Raw genomic sequence first — 18998 nt, 5'->3', positions numbered from 1 at the left:
ATATGTTCATAATTTGATAACTATACCGTTTAGAAATTATAAATTTACAGTACAAAAATTATGAATTTACAGTACAGATATTATGAATATGCAGTATAGAAATCAGTATTGCAAAAATCGTGCCCGGCCACCTAGGCGGTCTCCAGGCGCCTAGCGATTTTTTCAACCTTGATAGAAATTATGAATCTACTGTATTTAAATTATGAATCTACGGTTTAGAAATTATAAATATAAAGTATAAATTTTATGAATCTACAATATAAAAATTATGAATCTACAGTATAAAAATTATGAATTTACAATATAAAAATTATGAATATAGAACCGGACCTATCTCACAAGGTGGGCATATGCTCCGCATAACGTTCCAATGCTGACCGTATTGATTTAAGGAGTTGCATGTATACGATATGATACATTTGACTGATGGGTTTTAAAGGAGAAACCAAAGATTTAAAAAAATGGACAGACGACGACTGGTGGCAGATAGTGTAAGTGGAGGAAGGTGCATGCATATTATTGTATGTATAATAATGAAAGATTCATTCATCTGCCCATACTTGTCGCCATCATGTTCATGAAAAAGTTCATTTGGTCATTACATTTCAATTTGCAACCAATTGTTTTCTTCCCCACCCACTGTTTGAGCATATAATATATATATATATATATATATATATATATATAACATAAATGTACAATTCAATTATCAACTTCTTTTAGATGAGATGTGCTTCAATTTGGTATCAGAGTCAACCTCATACCAAATGTTATGTGTTCAAATCTTAAAAAAAAAAAAAAAAAAAAAAAAAAAAAAAAAAAAAAACGTATTGTTTAAAACCCATAAAAAAGAACATTACATGTGAAAACTAGGAAAGGGAAAAAGGGTGATTACTCATTATCCAATCCAATCGAGTAAAGTCATTCTCTGTAACCTACAAATTGTTTCAACCAAAGACCGATTTATGTATAAAAGATCACTTTTATCACAAGATTTTCAATAGCACTCTACGATACATTTATACCTTCTGAACATAGAATATATAAACATATATGTACAGGTGGTCCAACTATCAGGTTTTAAAATTTTTTAGATTGAGACATAACACATTCTTTAATTACAATTATTCTAAGAATGATTTAAATCGTATATAGAACCTTGTAGCTCCATGTAATACCTTTCAATTTGTCCTAATATACAAAGGAAATTAGGGACTTTTGTTAAAATATAGATCTGGGTTTGAAAATAGCCTGAATAGCCCATGACTCAATCCAAACCCAGGAAGAGCCCATTTCCGGTAATATCAAGATTATGGATAATTCATTCTACGGCCCGTCAACAGAGACATACATTTGGCCCCCGGATAATAGCAAATAGACAGTATTTGTTGGCAAATTATACTGTGCACCAGGGCGCATAGTGCATTGTGCTCCCTGGCCCAAAACGACGTCGTTTAACCTTTTTCACGTGTTTGCTGTTAAATCCTTAAAAAAAAAATCATGTTTCGAATGTACAGAATTGTATAATAGAAAATACGGGATTTTATACCTGAAAACACATAATTTTATACCTAAAAACACATAATCTTATACCTGAAAATCTTCATGTTTCGAATGTACAGAATTATATAATAGGAAACACATAATTTTATACCTGAAAACACAGAATTTTATAACAGAATACAAAATGACGTCATTCTGGGAGATGGTATAACGATTGGTATTTGTTCAATTATTATACAGTGGATCACTGTGTGGAGTATGATTAAAATGATACTTTAATATTATTATAATGAAATTAGTGTGTATGGAGAATGAAACTAAATAACAGAACACATTATTGTCAAATGAAACTGTAATATAATTAAAATGACACTTTAATGTTGCTATAATGAAACTAGTGTGCATGAAAAATGAAATTAAAATCTAGAACCATACAATAATATATATTGTCAAATGAACCTGAAGTGTAATTAAAATAATACTTCAACATTACTATAATTAAACTAGCATTTGTGAAAAATGAAACCAAAAAAAAAAAAAAAAAAGGATCAGAGCTAATGTAATAATGTATATTGTCAAATGAAAATGTAGTAGAATTAAAATGATACTTTAGTATTGTTATAGACTTATAGTGAAACTAGTGTGTGTGAAAAATGAAACAAAAAACATAGCAATATTCTCAAATGAAATTGAAGTGTAATTTAAATGATACATACTTCATAGTTTATGTTACTACATAGACCATGGTCCATAGTAAAATTTGCCGTATTTGTTTTCTCCTTTTTTTTTTTTTGGTGACAAAGTGTATTGGATAAGTATCGCTCTTTATAATTATTTGTAAATCACATATGACAAATTATGCTCTACTTACTTGACAATATCAAACTCATGTTTCTTAAGATATAAGGGAATCCATCGACGTAATCAAAATTTATTTGTAAATAAACTTATAATATAATTACAAGTCAAAATTTTATTTTATATATATATATATATATATATATATATATATATATATATATAATTTTATTAAATTTTTCTGAATAAGAGTCAAATTCTACGAGCATGGCAGCGGAGACAAAGGAACACCCTCATGGCCACATGCGTAGATGCTTCTTCTCGCCACTATTATTAACTTCATCATTCAATCATTCTCCAATAAATAAATTAAATAAATCAAATAAATTGTACCTTATTTAGTCATGTGCAGAAACAGAAAGCCCTCAGCTAATTTATATATCAGGGACCCCACCCCCCAGGACCATCCTTCTATCATGTTCAACGTACCATACGCATTGAAATTCTTTCTACAATATTCATACCACATAAAATCATATTATTTAAAAATAAAATTTGTAAACAGTAAGTAATACTATGGATGAACAATAAGTAATAAAATCATTCGTAATTTTTTTTTTTAAATTAATAATTCCAAGGATTTTAGGTTGCTGTAATAAAGCATGAGATGCTATAGATCGAATAATACGATAGATGAACAAATGCTCGTGCATGGTCGGCCCTGTAGGATGACAATACGACATGCAAAAAATACAATGTACTGGGCAGGTTGACTGACAAGTGGCACGAATGAGTTGTCAGAGTATATAAAACATTATTCTGATATTAAAAAATTACGAATTTAATTATTGTTATAATTGATTTTTTTAATGTTATTTATCTCTAATGTGATTTATAGATTATTATACAATAACAAAATTTAATTAGTGTACATTCTCAAATAGTAATAATGAATTTGTCTCATCACTCAAAAAAAATTCTAAACAGTATTTTTCATGCTAATATATGTATATAAATAAAATGTTTTGTTTTGTTTTTTGTTTTTTTAAGTTAAGGAAGAGTTAAAAAATGACTGACATTTATTAGTGTACTAGGCATAACAAAGTCGGGAGTGGTTGATATATTTCCGTTTGACCGGAAAAGAAATTCCAATCACGAGGCTGTGGACAGTTCCGGTCGTGCGGTCTCTCAATCAATTATGCTACGGCGGAGGGATCGGAGTAACGTGATACATTATCACATCGATTAATATGCTTAAAAAATAAAAACAGTTCGGATGGACAGCTCAGTTAGTCACATAGATGAAGTTTGAGAACAATGACTTGGAATCGAGTCTCACCAACAACAGTGTGAGAGTAAATTTGGAATCGAGTCTCACCAATAACAGTGTGAGAGTAACCTCTCAACTTGAGGGACTCCTTGTGCGACCAAATGTTTTCAGTTGATTTATATCATCTCAGATGCTCTATCGAGTCATGACGCTGGGTCTTTGGAGTTGGGGATGGTAACAACAAAAGAAAATAGTTATTAGAGTGTTTAATTACTCATTTTTTAGGCGTATCAACTAATTTCATGGTGTATCACAACATCGTTGTCATGGTGTATCACTATTAGTTGTCTCCCTCAACCATTTTTACTTTTCTTTGTTTTCATGTTTGAGTAGTACGGAGTATTGGAGCAATTTGGCTGTAAAATTTTGGCCACATGTGATATGTCGTAGCCACCAGTTGTTACCACGTAATTTCAAATTTCAATACATATCCAATTATAATAAGTTACATCAAATGTGTGGAAACGTACATGTTGTTTTCGTTCTAGCTTGTGTGTTTTGATTGACAGTTTTTTTTTTTTTTTTTTTTTTTTTTTTTTTTTTTTTTTTTTTTAATGGTAGAAGTGTAGTTATCAATTGGGCCATATCCATTTTGGTCACGTATCTGGTTGTATACATCCAATCATTTTGAATGAAGTAGTATATATATAAATATAGATGAAAAGTTTTTGTGCAATTTAATTTTGGCTAATAAAATATTGATGCATGTGGATAAAGAGGTTTTTTTTTTTTTTTGGGATAGAGTATCCCTTCAACCGATAGTCAAAAGACTAATCTCCCGTTCCTATACGGGTGGGATCAAACCGCAACCTCATGCTTAAGAGACAAGTGCTAAACCACCACATCAACCGTGTTGGATATGTGGATAAAGAGTTTGTTAGTCAATATTGATTGCATATATATATTCACATCCTTAACAAAGTGACATTTTGGGTATAATCAACTAGAAAGTTTGATATGTGAGTTATGGAAGAAATAATAATTTTAGTGATTTATTACCATATTTTAGGAGATTGTTTACCATTTTTTATGGTCAATTAATTTGTAATTGATCATGTGAATTTGAGAATTTACTTTCCTATTTTGGTCAAGGACAATCATTGTTCTAATTTGTATAAATACATTAAAGAAGGGATTGTAGTGGGTTCACATGGGGCACGACGATTTTCCATCACTCTCCAGAAGAGTTGATTCCGGCTCTGAACCGCGATGCTAATGAAGTAGCTACTAGACGGTTTTATTAACCTCCCGGGCCTTAGGCCTTTTACCCCACTAAAAAAAAATTCAGAATCAACATATATGTTTAGTGTATAAGTTTTATGAATTGATCATTGGCTATATACTAAGATCAAATACTTGTCATTAATTGTCAAAAATTATAATTAATAGTAAAAATGTAACTTTATGGTCGTTATATATAAATAAATAACAATTAACATAATAAATATATAACGATAATAACATCTTGAATTTTATTAAAAGAAATAAAATAAATAAGCATCGATCCTTATCTATTTGTCGAATACATATTGGTGATATTTTTGAAACTATTTATAATATGAAAAAGAAGATTTAGTAGTACTTATTAATTGTTGTCATAAGGTTACTTGCTAGTGTTATGTTAATTGAAAGAGGTAGGAATTGTGGGGGTTCACTCGCATATCATTTTGATATGGAAAGTGGAAACTCAGTGATGACAGCCTAGCTATCCTCATTCATCATTTCTTGTGGCCCCCACTCTCCTGTCCTCTCATCTCCGCTCCATGCTACTTTCCCTGTCCCCGCACACACAAAATCCCCCATTTTATGCTCTTAATTATCTCATTAATATCATTTTTGTTTTGTTGAGTAGTATGATAAAACGTAGTATCTATTTATAACTATTTTCTTAATCTATGAAGTATAAAGGGTTGATATTATTTTTACTGAGGCTTAAATTCACGACTACTTATTTGAGATAGTCATTTCATGCCCTTATACCACAATGTCATTAGTTAATAACATCCTATTTAATAATATAATATTAATATTAAAAAATTACGAAAAAACAAAACACAACTGAATTATGCTAACTCTAGAAAAATTGTGTCATTTGAACTCACATGTATTAGATGACAGGTAAATTTTGATATTCAAAATTTTTGAAACCAATTAAGTAAGATTCATATTATTGAGAAATTTAAACTCTCGTCCCTTCTCTCTTAATGAAACTTATTAATTTATGATGGCTTTTATGACCACTAAATCAACTCAATGGGTCAATAAAACACACAATTATGTTGCAACATGTTGATAACATACTAGCCAATGAAAATTTTTTGATTTGTAATCAATATGTGTTTGAATTTAATAATATGTTACAAATAGATGAATGGGTGAATCATAATATTGATATCAAAATATTACAAGATTGATTATATTGTTGATATGGATCGTCTCAAATCACGGGGTGATTTGTTTCTATATGGTCTTCTTATTATATGAGGTGTTGCTTCCTCTTTTCACACTGTTTTTTGTATTACTTTATAATATTGTCAATATACGGACTAATTCTTTTTTATTTTATTCCATCTTAATTGCCACTCGATCACTCGGTCGTTCCTTTTTTCCTTGTCGTCAATAGCAATAGCACCGATATCATAAAATTACAAGCGCCCTCTCTTCTTCTTCTTCTTCACTCTGCTCGAAAGTGTTTGAAGCTTCTTATAGGGCGGTGGGGGACTGACTTTTTTGACTGCTCAATGGGAGAAGAAGAGAGAAATCCCATGAAGGCGCTAGTAAGTACGTTGTTTTTTTTTGTGGTTCTGCTAACAATAGCTGAGTTGCTGTTTCCTGATCTTTTTTTCCGCTTTGGGTATCTCACAACGTTGTCTGTTTAGTCCAGTGTTTGTATGAATTTAGTGCTTCTCTCTTGTCTTGTCAGATTGGAGGCTCTGTGATTGAAATTGACTTCAGAACATGGTTTGTACTGTCATTCTTGTTTTCTGCAAAATTTTGAGGATGAGGGGTTACTTGTTATGCTTCAAGACTGCTGCTTTTTTTTCTGATTTCTTTTGGTATTGAGTTGATCTGTTATCCTTGAGTGTTTTAGGGCGTATTGTTTGATCCACATTGTCTTCTGGTTTCTGATGGAGATTAAAAGAAAGGGTAGATTCAGGATTTTGTGATGTTGCTAATCTTAAAGTTCTGCATTTTCTTCAATTTCTTTTGTGGTGAAGGCAGTATTGTGAATTGGTAGGATTTAGATTAAACATTTTGCCCAAGAGGGGCTATTGAGTGATCTGCTTGCTAGCTGTTACAGGTGCAATATTCATGAGTCAATGTGATCATTACATTAGCACGAGTTTGGAGTTCAAATCTCTTTCCAGCTTTATTTCCATTGCTGTTTCTTTCTTCATCTTTTTTATACTTTTGACCTTAAACAAGTTTCATTCTCATTGGCCAATCAAGTTGAGTTCTTTAATGCATTTCCTGAATTTTCAAAAGCATTTAGAATTGATATGTTGGATGTTTTAATTGAAGTTCCCTTTACCTTTTTCCTTTTTGACGCCCTTGAATCGTTCTTTCCAGGTATTACTGATTTTGATATTGTTGCTGAATAAAGGCGTAGAACACACTGAAGCTCAATTCGAGGGAGAATGCAAGTTGAATAAACCTTTGAAACCCAGACCTCACAGTGTGTCAGTATTGGAGTTTGGGGCTGTGGGGGATGGGAAAACATTAAATACTGTAGCGTTTCAGAATGCCATATTTTATCTCAAGTCCTTCACGGACAAGGGTGGGGCACAGCTCTATGTTCCAGCAGGCAAGTGGCTGACGGGAACTATTGATCTCACTAGTCACCTCACACTCTTCTTGGAGAAAGATGCCATTATTCTTGGATCAGAGGTCAGGATTCACAACTCAAATTTCATCATCTTTTATGAAAATAATAAGTTGTTTCCAAGCAACACGTGGACCGTAGTCACTTATGGGTGGCGCTGAAATTCGAACCTATGACCCTGATACCAAATTGAAGCATGTGCTCCATCTCAACTAAAAGCCTAAGCTGGCCTAAGTTGATAGTTGGATTGCACATTAAGGCTATATGCTCAACAAATATATCCTACATTAAGCTTATATGCAAGAGCTTATGCTACCATCTTTACTCGAACATTCTTATCAGGATTACAGTCATTGGGAAGTAGTTGGTCCCTTGCCATCTTATGGGAGAAGTATTGAGGTACCCGGTGGAAGATATCGCAGCTTGATTACCGGAAGCAATGTGACAGATGTCGTGATAACAGGCAAGAAATTTCTACCCTAAGGTGGTCAAGTACATTATTGTTTTTAATTTTGGGGAAGTGGTGATTAGTTAGTTTTGTACGAATCTTGCACCCCCCTTATGTCAATTCATTCTGCAGGCAATAATGGAACTATTGACGGGCAGGGTGCCGTGTGGTGGGAACAGTTTGATCAGCATGCCTTGAATTACAGTCGCCCCCATCTCGTGGAATTCATCAGTTCTAGTCATGTTGTTATTTCAAACTTGACCTTTTTGAATGCTCCTGCTTGGAACATTCGTCCCGCATATTGCAGGTACCGTGTTTAATGTGCCTTGTTAGTGCTATCTGTATTTATGATTTTGTAAACATTGTGTTTGTGTGTATATTTGGTGAAGTTCACAGAATCGTTTACTGTTTTACACTTTTACAGTAATGTGCTTGTTCAGAACATAACGGTTCATTCTCCATCCAAGTCACCATACACTAATGGCATCGTCCCAGGTTTGCTGAAAATACATTGGCTTTATCTTTTCGAATGTTGAGGATGATTATATCTCTATTTTAAGTGGAGATTTGCCCTTGCTTGTGTAAATTTGAAATTTTGTAAAGGAAATTTGATCTATTTCATACCTTTTATTCAGATTCTTCCAACCATGTCTGCATTGAAAATAGCAACATTAGCATGGGTCAGGACGCTATTGCGCTCAAAAGTGGTTGGGATGAGTATGGAATTGCCTATGGGAAACCTACTGAAAATGTCCACATTCGAGACGTTCGATTGCAGTCTACTGAGGGGGCTGGCGTGGCGTTTGGTAGTGAAATGTCGGGTGGAATCTCAAATGTACTTGTAGAGAATCTTTTAGTTCACGAATCACTTGTGGGGATTGAATTGAAGACGGCTAGAGGAAGGGGCGGTTATATCCAGGGTGTTATTTTGTCGGGTGTGGAAATGGAAAATGTTTCGGTGGGAATCAAAGCCACGGGTTACGTTGACACACATCCGGATGACAACTTTGACCCTAACGCATATCCTGTGGTCAGCAATATCACCTTCAAGGACATAGTTGGAACAAATATCTCAACAGCCGGGAATTTCACTGGATTACCCGAATCTCCCTTCACCTCGATATGCCTCTCGGATATCTACTTCTCCATTTCGCCCGACACTTCAACACCGCAATGGGTATGCTACGCTGTGTCGGGTGTTTCTTCAAATGTCTCGCCCGAGCCTTGCTCAGAGCTTCAGAACCCGATTTCTGGTACATATTCAACAACTTACACCTCCCTTTTGCGTCCATTCACTCAAGTTGCAATCCTTTAATCATCCTCCCAAGTTATACACTTTCTATTTGTTGAATCTGCACAATGAGATGAAATTCTTTGCTGGTGTATACTCGAAATAAAACGTGAATCAGTAAAGCTCGGGCAAGCAAAATTCTTGACGTTGCAGATCATCACCTGTGTACAGCATCGGTTCTTTGTTCATGTAAGAAAAGTTTTGGTAGCGCGAAGTTCATTCAGATATTTGTTCCTGTCCATTTATTTATTTCCAGCTTTTAGTCATTTATTTCACATTGTTAATTTGAGCACTGGAACAGCTCAAAGATTTGTCAGGTGAAAGGGGTGTTATAGTGAAGTGATATTGTTGCAATAAAACTGCCATCTTGTGAGAATCTATACACTCAGTTTTAGTGAATACTGCCATATTATATATTATTACAATTATGCAATATTTATAGGCAAAAACTGCATAAAAATCCAACTGGAATCTCAGATGAATTGAAGCATCATGACAGTATAAAATGTGTTCTTTCTGCTGTTTCCTGGCTTTCTTGATTGAATCTTTCAGCCCCTTCCATCATCTCCTGCAACATGTTCTGTAGATCCTCCAAACTACTTGCAGCCTACAGAAACAACCCAGATTAATGTAAGATGAACCATGTATCATTTGGGGAATCCTTAAAATTATATGAATGTTGCAGAACTAGGTTACCTGAGACTTCTCCTTTTCCATCATGGCCACCATTTCTTGCATGAACCCACAAAATTCCTGTTCAAATGATGATAAAAACCAGATGCTTTGAGCTTGTCAGAACTCAGAACATACAAAAAATAATTTTTAAAAAAAAAAGTAAAAAGAAACTAACTTTATCATCACTGTTATCTGCCAACAGGTCAAGTAACCCAGCATCATAGACTGATCTCTTCCCTTTGTCAGACAGAACTGCAATATATAACAATGGTGTATGAATGTATCCACTAATAGACAGACAGTCAGACAGACATACACATGAAAAAGTAGTATCATTTCACTCTACCAGAATAAGCTTCTTGAATTTGCAGAAATTTATGTTTTGCTTGTCCAACAATTGCAGGGTCTTTCACACATCTATCTGGGTGCCATTTCTTGAACACAAAAAAAAAAACAAAAAATTAAAACAAAACCAAGAATGAAGGCGACGATGATCATGAATATGCAGTAGAGTACCAGAGCAAGTTTCCTGTAAGCCCCTCGGATTTGAGCATCTGAAGCTTGTTTACAGATTCCAAGCACAGAATAATAACAAGATTCTCCGTTGGAACGCACTAACTCCATGTATTATTACTACAATTCCCAGAAAATTTCAGCAAGAAGCATGCAGTACTGAGGAAGCAGGGTTTGTGTTGTATGCATTCTGGCAAATTTGGTTTAATATGTTGAGTTTTTAGTGTGAGAAAAAGTAAGAATTGTGTGTGCTGACTCAGAAGAAGGTTCCAGAAGTTAATTGTCTGACCTCAAAATCTGGTGGCTGAAATATCTTGGAGGGGGACTGCAAAACATCTCAGCTTTCAATATCTGATTTAATTACAATCACACATTTTCCCTCACAAACTGTGGTGTTCCATTGCCTTTTTATCTACCTTATATAATCATATAAATTCACAAGCAATATTGTATGAATACAGTGTTGTAAAAATCGGCCTAGGCGCCGCTAGGCTGAAGCGATTTCAGCTCTAGGCGGCTTTTAGTTAGCTGGTCGACTAACCGGCCGACTAGGCACCTGAGTTGGGCGCCTAACTCCGCCTAGTTGGCGCCCAACTTGATCGAGTGGTATTTTTTGCCTGCTTGGTTGCTCCTCCAGTCATGTACTCAATAACCATCTAACATATGTAGCCGACTAGTTTGTGGGATAATAATAGTCTAACTCACAATCCTGAGTGGGAAAAGTGGAGACGATATACTCGAATTACCCAACCGCCTAGGAGGCACTCTAGGCGCTAGGCGACCCCGGGCAACTGACTAGCGCCTAGCACCTTCTGCAACACTGTATGAATATAAAGAATTATAAACTCGTGTCAAAAGTCACATCATTCGAATAGTAAACTAAACAGGTAAAATGGAAAGAGTAAGAAAGAAAATCATCAAACTTGTATGTATGTGGAAATTTACATGTCATTGTTTTTGAAACATGGTATAAACTACACTGGTAATTACCTTTTTCTGCACACTGGTTATCTCTCAAGGATGGAAGGGAAACACTCAAAAGTTATACAGCAAACCTACAGGCAACTGGGGGTGTGGGTTGCTGTACTCACAAGTATGTGTATGTAAGCAATAGGAACAAAGAAAATAAAGCCAGAAAAAGCTCTACACAAACCTCTCTATCTCTCACTCCCCAATTAAAAACAAGGGAACAAATAAAAGAATCAGAAACAGTTTTTCTCACATTCTACTTCCTGTTTCCAGGTTTACGGTTCAGTTCAGCAGGAATGGCCTGCCTTCCACCACGTTGAGGATTATGACCACTTCCACCGCTAGGCTTTCTCGAGTGTGAAGGGCCTGTTTTGTTAGGCTTGGTTCTAGATTCTGGACTCTTCATTGGTTTCATGTTTGGTTTTGGGACATTTGATGATACCATACCATTGCCAAAACTGCCAAATTTGGAATGGTTGAACTGCCAAAGCAAATCCGGTTCAGATGAATCGCTTGTTGCAGCATCGAGTTCATCCAGATCATCAGCAGAAGCCGTGATGTCAAAATGGTTGCTGTCAGGGAACAGGTTACACGGTTTTTTTGGGAGCGATTTGAAGGAGTCTGAGAGGTATTTCTGGTAAAAAATGTCAGACATGTTTCCCATTTCAGATTCCCAACACCCAAACGGGCTTTCCATTCCTTGAATCGGTTCTTGCTTGTTCACCATCACCTTGTCTACCCACTCGCCCGAGCTAATAAGCTTATTATCTTCTCTATAGTTTTCGCCAGGACTGCTCACCGGTGGCCATGGAGGGGAATTTCCCAGTAACTCATCAAGATCAAAGCTTTGCCTCTTTTCCCTTAATCCAGGCTTCTTGTTCACCTGCAAATCACAAGAATTTTCATGATTATCTGGAAGATAACAACTGCCACAAGCCAACAAGCAAGGCTATCAAAGATAATTACCTCAATGCAATCTACTTCTGATTGTTTCCTCTGATTGTTTGAACTTGTGAGTGTATCTTTGCCATGTAAACTAGTTTGGAAAGACGATGGCTGCATGATATGTGGGCTGCTCTGAAGCTTATGTTGAATGGAGACTGGTTCTGCTTCTTTCTTCGCTAGTGCAGCCTTCAGAACAGATATCTGATGATTTCAATAAACATTAGCTTCCGGACAGTGTAAAAAACACTTAATGGCTATATGCTCACACGCCCCCTGTGAGGTGGGCTGAGATTCGAACCCATGACATTTGATCTGGCTCTGATACCAAATTGAAGCATGTGTTCTATCTCAGCCTAAGCTGATAGTTGGATTGCACATTAATGGCTATATGCTCACACCTAGTTTCCTATCATACCATACCAAGAAAGAGGAAACAAAACCTTAGTACCTGTTCTTTAAGCTCTTTTACATCTGCAGAATCTTTGTTTACTCTTGCAGCACCGAGTTCCACAGCAGCCACTCTCTCAGCAAATTTAAGCGTACTGATTGTTTCTCCAACGGCATCAGGCTCGGGGCTTATGTGGACGAACATCAGCGTCTTGGCCTGTCCACCTAAAACACCATAAAACGAACCCGGTGACATTCTGGAAAGGAAATCAAGAACAAACTTTAATGATCCACTCACTATATATCCTCACCAAGAGAGTCCTGAAGCAATTGTGTAAGTTTGCTGTTCCTGTAAGGGACATGTGCATTCTTCTGTGCAAGGGCGGATATTACGTCACCTAGAGCAGAAAGAGATTTATTAATGTGCTGTGCCTCCTTTAGTCTATCTCCCGTGACTTCAGACTTATCGACCCTCTCGCTCCCAGCAAGATCAACCAAATGCATGCAACCACGAAGGCTCGTTCCAGAAGTCAGGTCTTGCCCCCGAACATGAACAGTTAAGCAACTGTGAGAGCGGCTGCTACGATCATTTAGTGCTGTTGCCCCTACTGCACGGTTCCTTTGTCCTAGGTTCATCAGATCGATAACATCTGAAGTTGAAGTCACACGAACCACACTAGCATCTGGCACAGTGAGCCCCTGAGAGCAACTGCGGATTTCTAATGTAATAACAGATTAAGGAATCCAATCATGAAGAATGTGGGGTTTATATGCCTAATAATCGTGGGAACAAAAGGAATCAGTAAGAAAAACATAAATTAGTGTCATTTCTGTGGAGGATATCTTTTGTTCAAACCATCAGTGACAAGGAGGTCTCTAACTTGCTCGTTATATATCTCAATCATCTGAACAAACACATCGTAGTGGAAAGTGTCCTTTCTTTGCTCTGCAAGAAGGAATAAATCGCCCAACGCCCTATAGTTTACCCCTTGGCTTTGTTCTGTGAGATCCTTCGGTCCAGACTGAAGACAAAGCATAGAATTCAGCACAGACAAAAAAGTCGAACCATACTTTCTAGTACTTGACAAGGAAATGCTTTTCATATCTAACCATGGTAAATGTTTTCCCTGATCCTGTTTGACCATATGCAAAAATGCAGACATTGTAGCCATCAAGGACTGATCGAATCAGTGGCTGTGTGTCTGAAAACACCTCCCCTGTAGAAAAAGAAAAACGGTGTAATAGGGGTAATGTTAGTATTATAAGAGCCTCTCGCAAAATGTTTACCAACCTTGAGTGGCAGACGGTCCAAATACTTTGTTGAAATTGAAAGAGCGATGCCCTTTCCCATGCTTGGATGGAGTGTTAATTGTAATTGTACCATCTTCAATCTGATCTATGGCACTCGAATAGCTCGATTGCCCATGTAAGAAAGGCCTTACTCTACAGTAAACTCTTATGCTTCCTGATTGAAATCAAAGTATAACCTTTTCATCTCAAGACCAGAAGGAAATGTAACTTGCATCATAAGAATTTTCAAAGAACAACATGGTACCTTTAAGGTCCTGGACTTGATTGTAAAGCTTGCGGTTTTCCTCGAGAACTCTATGATAACCTGAAGCTGCATGAGCTAAGCCGTGTATGTGCAGACCTACAAAGCAGGGATGCCATTAGGCTGAAAAACTGACATCTAAAATGTAAATTTTGACGCACAAATTAGCAACATTTCTTACCTATGTTGTGGATTTCCTCATCGAACTTCATTTGCATGAACTGTACACCTGCTTTTGTAGTGGAAAGAGTTTGTTTCAACTCCTACAGTGAAGTTAAACCAATACTCTTTTCTGTCAAATTTGGAGTTCAAGAAATAGGAGAAAGTCATGAATCTCAGAGAGTTTTATGTCTTAGTGTCTTACCTTAAGACCTTTTTCCTGTTCATCGACAACCATTTGCTGTTTAAGACATCTTCTTTGAAGTTCTTCATCGATGATATTGTTGTTCTTCTGAAAATCCTCTTTTTTCATTACATTAATGTTTCTTTGTTCAACCTTAACGCAAAAGAAGAAGAAACAAAGAATTATTTATATCCTCTCCACAACTCACAAAATACATCAGCTAGATTATTACCTTGGTGATCCCGGCAGTTTGTTTAGGAATTGGCTTGTTAACATGAGAAACAATTGAATCCTTGAGAGTTGCTCGCCTTTGCTGGATATGTGCATCAAGAAGTACATCAGACTATGCACGAAATATAAACAAGAAGAGAAGTATAAACAAGCAAAAATAAAAGAGAAAATGAAGGATAAAATCTATAATGAACATAAAAGAAAGCAGTGTTGTTCAACTGGCAGTCAAGAAACTTGCCACGTCGTTTTGGCTTGCAATGCGAAGCTCAAACTCCTCGACAACTTTGCTCAAAACCGACTCCACAAGCTGCAAAAAAACAAAAAGTTACTAGTTACTACCCTCTTGGCATGAAATGAACACAGTAGAGAAAACTTCAAAATCCGATTTAATTGATTAAGATCCAACCAGAAAGTGTTCATTTCTTAATTGTACAACTAACACCCTAAGCAGATCTGCAGTATTACAATCTCTAGGGAATTAACAAAAGCTAAATCTTTCGAATTCCTTCAAATATATAGTTCAAACTTACATTTGGAACCTCCTCAGGCTTCTTATCTAGAAGAATTGCACGAACAAGCATGCTCAACGAAGAGCTAGGCTGCAAATACGATTACACTTGGATAAACATTTCCTTGAATTCAATGAACCTAAATTAATCAGCAAAGCATAACTACCATTCTATTAGTTTCAGTCTCGGTTCCTGCACAATTCCCAGATTTCTCATTCATCAGCATATTCCTTGAAGAAGATGAGCTCATAAACGGCTCAGAATTTTTGCGTGTCAATTGTTTAGCACATGTGGTGGTGGGTTTTACATTTCCACCGAATTTCCAGACACCAATGCCACCTGACTGCTTCCATTCACTGTAGGATTTGAGACCCAAAACACAGTTGACAATCCTAGAAGATGCCCCACCCTGATAAATCAGCAATTTAGTCATATATATCACTAAACTGATGAGTAATTTCAAAATTGATCCCAGAAATAATGAGACTTGACTTACTTGCTCAAGATCAGATGCCTCAAAAGTGGGTATTCCTACTTCTTGAACTGCCACCAGAAAGTTCCTCACATTCTCAAAGTATTGATATGCAGACAAAGCTGCCCCATCAGGGAGCAATGCAGCATCACTAGGGCTTTCAACCACCTGATTTGGGTTCATCAACTTCAATTCTCATTCTCAAAATCTCAACTGGAAATCATAATGAATACATACCTTGGGAACAGCTCCAGGTTGAATCTTATTGAGTACATTGCATAGAACAATTCCACTCCTTAAGCCCAGTCTGAACTCTTCCTCAGAGGGCTCTGCAGGCAAATCCTTTGCCCCCACCACTCCCACCATCTTTCTCAGCCATGCCGCTGCTTCATATCTCCTTATTGCTGCAACCCATCCATTTATGATAAAAATCATTTCTTTAATTTGGAGATAAAATGGAAATGGAGAAAGCTAAGGGGGAACTTAAATTACCGGCTTCTTCGGCTCGACGGGCGTCCAAATCGAGACCCCGCGATCGGGTCCCGTGCTGCTGAAGAACATCCTCCACCACGGACACAACCGAAAACGAGAATGCTCCATCGGCCGCCATTTTATTTTAGATAAACTAAAAACAAAAACGAGATATTATCTCAAGAATCGATGATTCCCTGATCGGAATGGAAACTTCAAGCTCCCAACATCAGGTAGGATTGCAAAATCTTGGGAAATTAAGAAGCTTTGAAAAGGAAAGGTGCGGTTGCAGAAATGGAAGTTTCTTGTACGCTACTGCTCCAGAAGATTAGTCCCTCCCTGTAACTTTGCACACTATGCTGGGCTGGCTAGCACTCTTCTTTTTCCCTTTCCCCACTTCCCCTTTCCCTCTCTCTCTCTCTCTTTCTCTCTCTCTCTCTCTCTCTGTGGAGTCTGGGCTACAGAAACGCCCTGCTGCTTTATACTACACAACGTGCTTCCCTCCTTTGAATATATCCTTCTTTCTTTCCCCCACTCGCCCACATCTTTCCGACCCTCCTTCCAAACCTCCTGCCTCGTCTCTTTCCCTCCATATCATTTACTTACACCGTTCCAAATTTGTTCAGGGATTTTCCACCATCAATACAAAATCCACAAAGATTGCTTTTTTAATAATTTTTTTGAAAAACTGTAATACTGTAATACGTTAATACGAAATTATGGTGTAAAAGGTGAAAGTTTGCACTTTGCAGGCTGGCTATGAGGTATAAGGTGTGTATATATGCATGCATTATATATTCAACTAATTAATTAATTGTGTTGTGTAGATACAAAGAATTCAGGTAGTTTAGTTTTAAAGAATGACCCACGTCGTACGTACTAGGTTGGCAGTCTGTAAACTTCAGGTTCGTTAGGAACAGTTACTTAGCAATCCACGCCACGATTTAACTCACTACTTGTCCACTTGTCGTATGTTTTTTCTCATTTCTTGACAATTTTATACTGTTATCCTTTCCCCTTTCAACTCTATCCATGCTCATATTTAGGATGTGGACCCGCAGTCCAGAAGATAATGATCCGGTGAATGACTATTAGCTGATTGAGTTACTAAATTTGATTAGTTGATAGGTTAATTGTATAAAAAGTGTGGTAAATTAGTTGTTAACTGATTAGTGATTACATACAAAATGACTTTTTCAAAGAGCTAATTGAAAAAACTATCGAACACTGATATTGATTGTTTAATAAGTTAAACAGCTAATAGTGGTTAAATAAATCAAAATTGATTGATAGGCTAACTATTTTATCAAACATGACCACACACTATTTATTCTATAGATTTTATGAGGGTAATTTATGATGTCTTTAAAAAATGATTTGCAGTTGAGCTTTCTTGAAGCAAGAATATAGCACCGAGTAGTAACGTTCCAAAATTCAAATATTAGGTTAGGGACAACCGAACCTATTTGGTTCCAGTTTGGTAGTAACGGAAAGGAACCATCTCCTGGGGGCCTACAATGGTATCACAATGACACTCGGAAAATGATAAATATGCGTTTACAAAGTAAAATTTTCATTATATCTCTGATTTATTAAGTAAAGAATACAAAATTAAGCAAAAGAATGTACTGATTCTAAAGAATAAAAAATTAAGTAAAAGAGCGTACTACTAATTCTGTCTTCAACCATTTTATGTCACTAGATCATAAGGACACAAGGTCATTGATATACTATTTGTTAATTTTTTTAATGAGTCACTTTAATTAGTTATTATGACATATTATTAAAGAATGTTTATATCAATGATTATTTACTCCAATTTTGATTTGTTATTGTTTAAAATATACATATATTTAGTGAGTACATTACCAACCTATAACAAATTAATAATCGGTAGGGTTCCCATAGTATTTTGTATTGGGCACCAAGAGGGGTGACTTTGCCACTATTTTACTTTAAGCAATCATTTCGAAACTCCATAAAAAAAGTGATTCGATTTGATTGATTATAGTAACAGCTATAATTCCACCTTTAACTATTATACCAAAATTATACGGAGTATACATCTTTGATTATATTTACACAAAATCCGTCATCACTACCTGAATGTGTGTTGTGAATGAAACTCGTCTTGCGATCTTAACTAACAAAAGATTACAATAAGAATTAATCTAGATTGTTCATAGTTGATCAGTTCAAATTACGAAGTTCAATTGACAACTTCCATAAAAAATCAAACTTCAAACCTTATCTAATATATATTAGTTAGGGTTTAAGGAGTTTGGGTTCGTATCAACCACCATGGATGAGAAGTGTAGAGGGAATTGAATTATAATTAGTTAAGAAGTCTCATCAATCCAGTTGAATGGCAAGATCAGGGTCGCACTCAGGAAGACATTATTGTTGCTCTTGGGTGAAATATATATATATATATATATATATATATATATATATATATATATATATATATATATATGGGCACGCTCTCATGCGAATGGTTGTCCCGGAAATTATGGAATTTCTGATCACCTGAAATTGATTTTAAATCAAGTGGAAAGTCTTGTTTCAATCACTTTTGGTATTCGAAAAAATCTTTGTTGCTATTTCCGACCACTTTTAGCTTTTGACTTAATTTAAGATCACTTTCAGGTGGTCGGAAATTCCATAATTTTCAGCAGACCCCTGTCCATGTGTCCAAATGAACGAATCAAATGTAATTTTAAAAAAACTACAGTGGC

The 18998-nt window shown here is 35.9% G+C and overlaps 3 protein-coding genes across 4 annotated transcripts; 1 reads left to right on the top strand and 2 right to left on the bottom strand.

Moving 5' to 3' along the window:
• The first annotated feature begins 6200 nt into the window (after positions 1–6200).
• LOC109160094 (probable polygalacturonase) lies at positions 6201–9573 on the top strand. Of its 2 annotated transcripts, XM_019308254.1 has the most exons (7): positions 6201–6412; positions 6555–6592; positions 7202–7519; positions 7797–7917; positions 8035–8209; positions 8327–8397; positions 8538–9573. In XM_019308254.1, the coding sequence occupies exons 2-7, from the start codon at positions 6590–6592 to the stop codon at positions 9215–9217; spliced, it is 1368 nt and encodes a 455-aa protein (XP_019163799.1). In that variant the 5' UTR covers positions 6201–6412; positions 6555–6589; the 3' UTR covers positions 9218–9573. The 2 variants fall into 2 exon arrangements, with proteins under 2 accessions (XP_019163799.1, XP_019163792.1); XM_019308247.1 differs by lacking the exon at positions 6555–6592 and having other exon boundaries at positions 6201–6408.
• Positions 9574–9582: 9 nt separating this feature from the next.
• LOC109160104 (chaperone protein DnaJ-like) lies at positions 9583–10844 on the bottom strand. The gene is made up of 5 exons (XM_019308267.1): positions 10385–10844; positions 10215–10302; positions 10044–10120; positions 9890–9946; positions 9583–9800 (listed from the first exon to the last, which is right to left on the bottom strand). Exons 1-5 carry the CDS (start codon positions 10490–10492, stop codon positions 9684–9686), a joined length of 447 nt encoding a protein of 148 aa, XP_019163812.1. The 5' UTR covers positions 10493–10844; the 3' UTR covers positions 9583–9683.
• A 439-nt stretch (positions 10845–11283) lies between these two features.
• On the bottom strand, positions 11284–16926 carry LOC109160087 (kinesin-like protein KIN-14I). Its single transcript, XM_019308234.1, has 17 exons — positions 16282–16926; positions 16027–16193; positions 15814–15957; positions 15484–15726; positions 15339–15407; positions 15047–15115; positions 14810–14890; positions 14599–14730; positions 14416–14497; positions 14238–14333; positions 13974–14147; positions 13793–13899; positions 13526–13704; positions 12994–13406; positions 12744–12907; positions 12317–12496; positions 11284–12233 (listed from the first exon to the last, which is right to left on the bottom strand). Exons 1-17 carry the CDS (start codon positions 16397–16399, stop codon positions 11607–11609), a joined length of 3045 nt encoding a protein of 1014 aa, XP_019163779.1. The 5' UTR covers positions 16400–16926; the 3' UTR covers positions 11284–11606.
• Positions 16927–18998: the final 2072 nt, after the last annotated feature.

Source organism: Ipomoea nil, unplaced genomic scaffold (assembly GCF_001879475.1).
Source record: "Ipomoea nil cultivar Tokyo-kokei standard unplaced genomic scaffold, Asagao_1.1 scaffold0302, whole genome shotgun sequence".
Taxonomy (NCBI): domain Eukaryota; kingdom Viridiplantae; phylum Streptophyta; class Magnoliopsida; order Solanales; family Convolvulaceae; genus Ipomoea; species Ipomoea nil.
Note: the sequence above shows the minus strand (reverse complement) of the source record. Positions and strands in the feature narration are given on the sequence as shown.

Coding starts and splice junctions, on each gene's coding strand:
- LOC109160087 (XM_019308234.1), bottom strand. CDS start 16,399: ATGGCGGCCGATGGAGCATTCTCGTTTTCGGTTGTGTCCGTGGTGGAG. Junction 14,148..14,237: donor TCAAGTCCAGGACCTTAAAG/GTACCATGTTGT, acceptor GATTTCAATCAG/GAAGCATAAGAGTTTACTGT. Junction 12,497..12,743: donor TAAAAGAGCTTAAAGAACAG/GTACTAAGGTTT, acceptor TGAAATCATCAG/ATATCTGTTCTGAAGGCTGC.
- LOC109160094 (XM_019308247.1), top strand. CDS start 6,373: ATGGGAGAAGAAGAGAGAAATCCCATGAAGGCGCTA. Junction 6,409..7,201: donor GAAATCCCATGAAGGCGCTA/GTAAGTACGTTG, acceptor CGTTCTTTCCAG/GTATTACTGATTTTGATATT. Junction 7,520..7,796: donor CCATTATTCTTGGATCAGAG/GTCAGGATTCAC, acceptor CATTCTTATCAG/GATTACAGTCATTGGGAAGT.
- LOC109160104 (XM_019308267.1), bottom strand. CDS start 10,492: ATGGAGTTAGTGCGTTCCAACGGAGAATCTTGTTATTATTCTGTGCTT. Junction 10,303..10,384: donor CTTACAGGAAACTTGCTCTG/GTACTCTACTGC, acceptor TTTGTGTTCAAG/AAATGGCACCCAGATAGATG. Junction 9,947..10,043: donor CAGATAACAGTGATGATAAA/GTTAGTTTCTTT, acceptor TCATTTGAACAG/GAATTTTGTGGGTTCATGCA.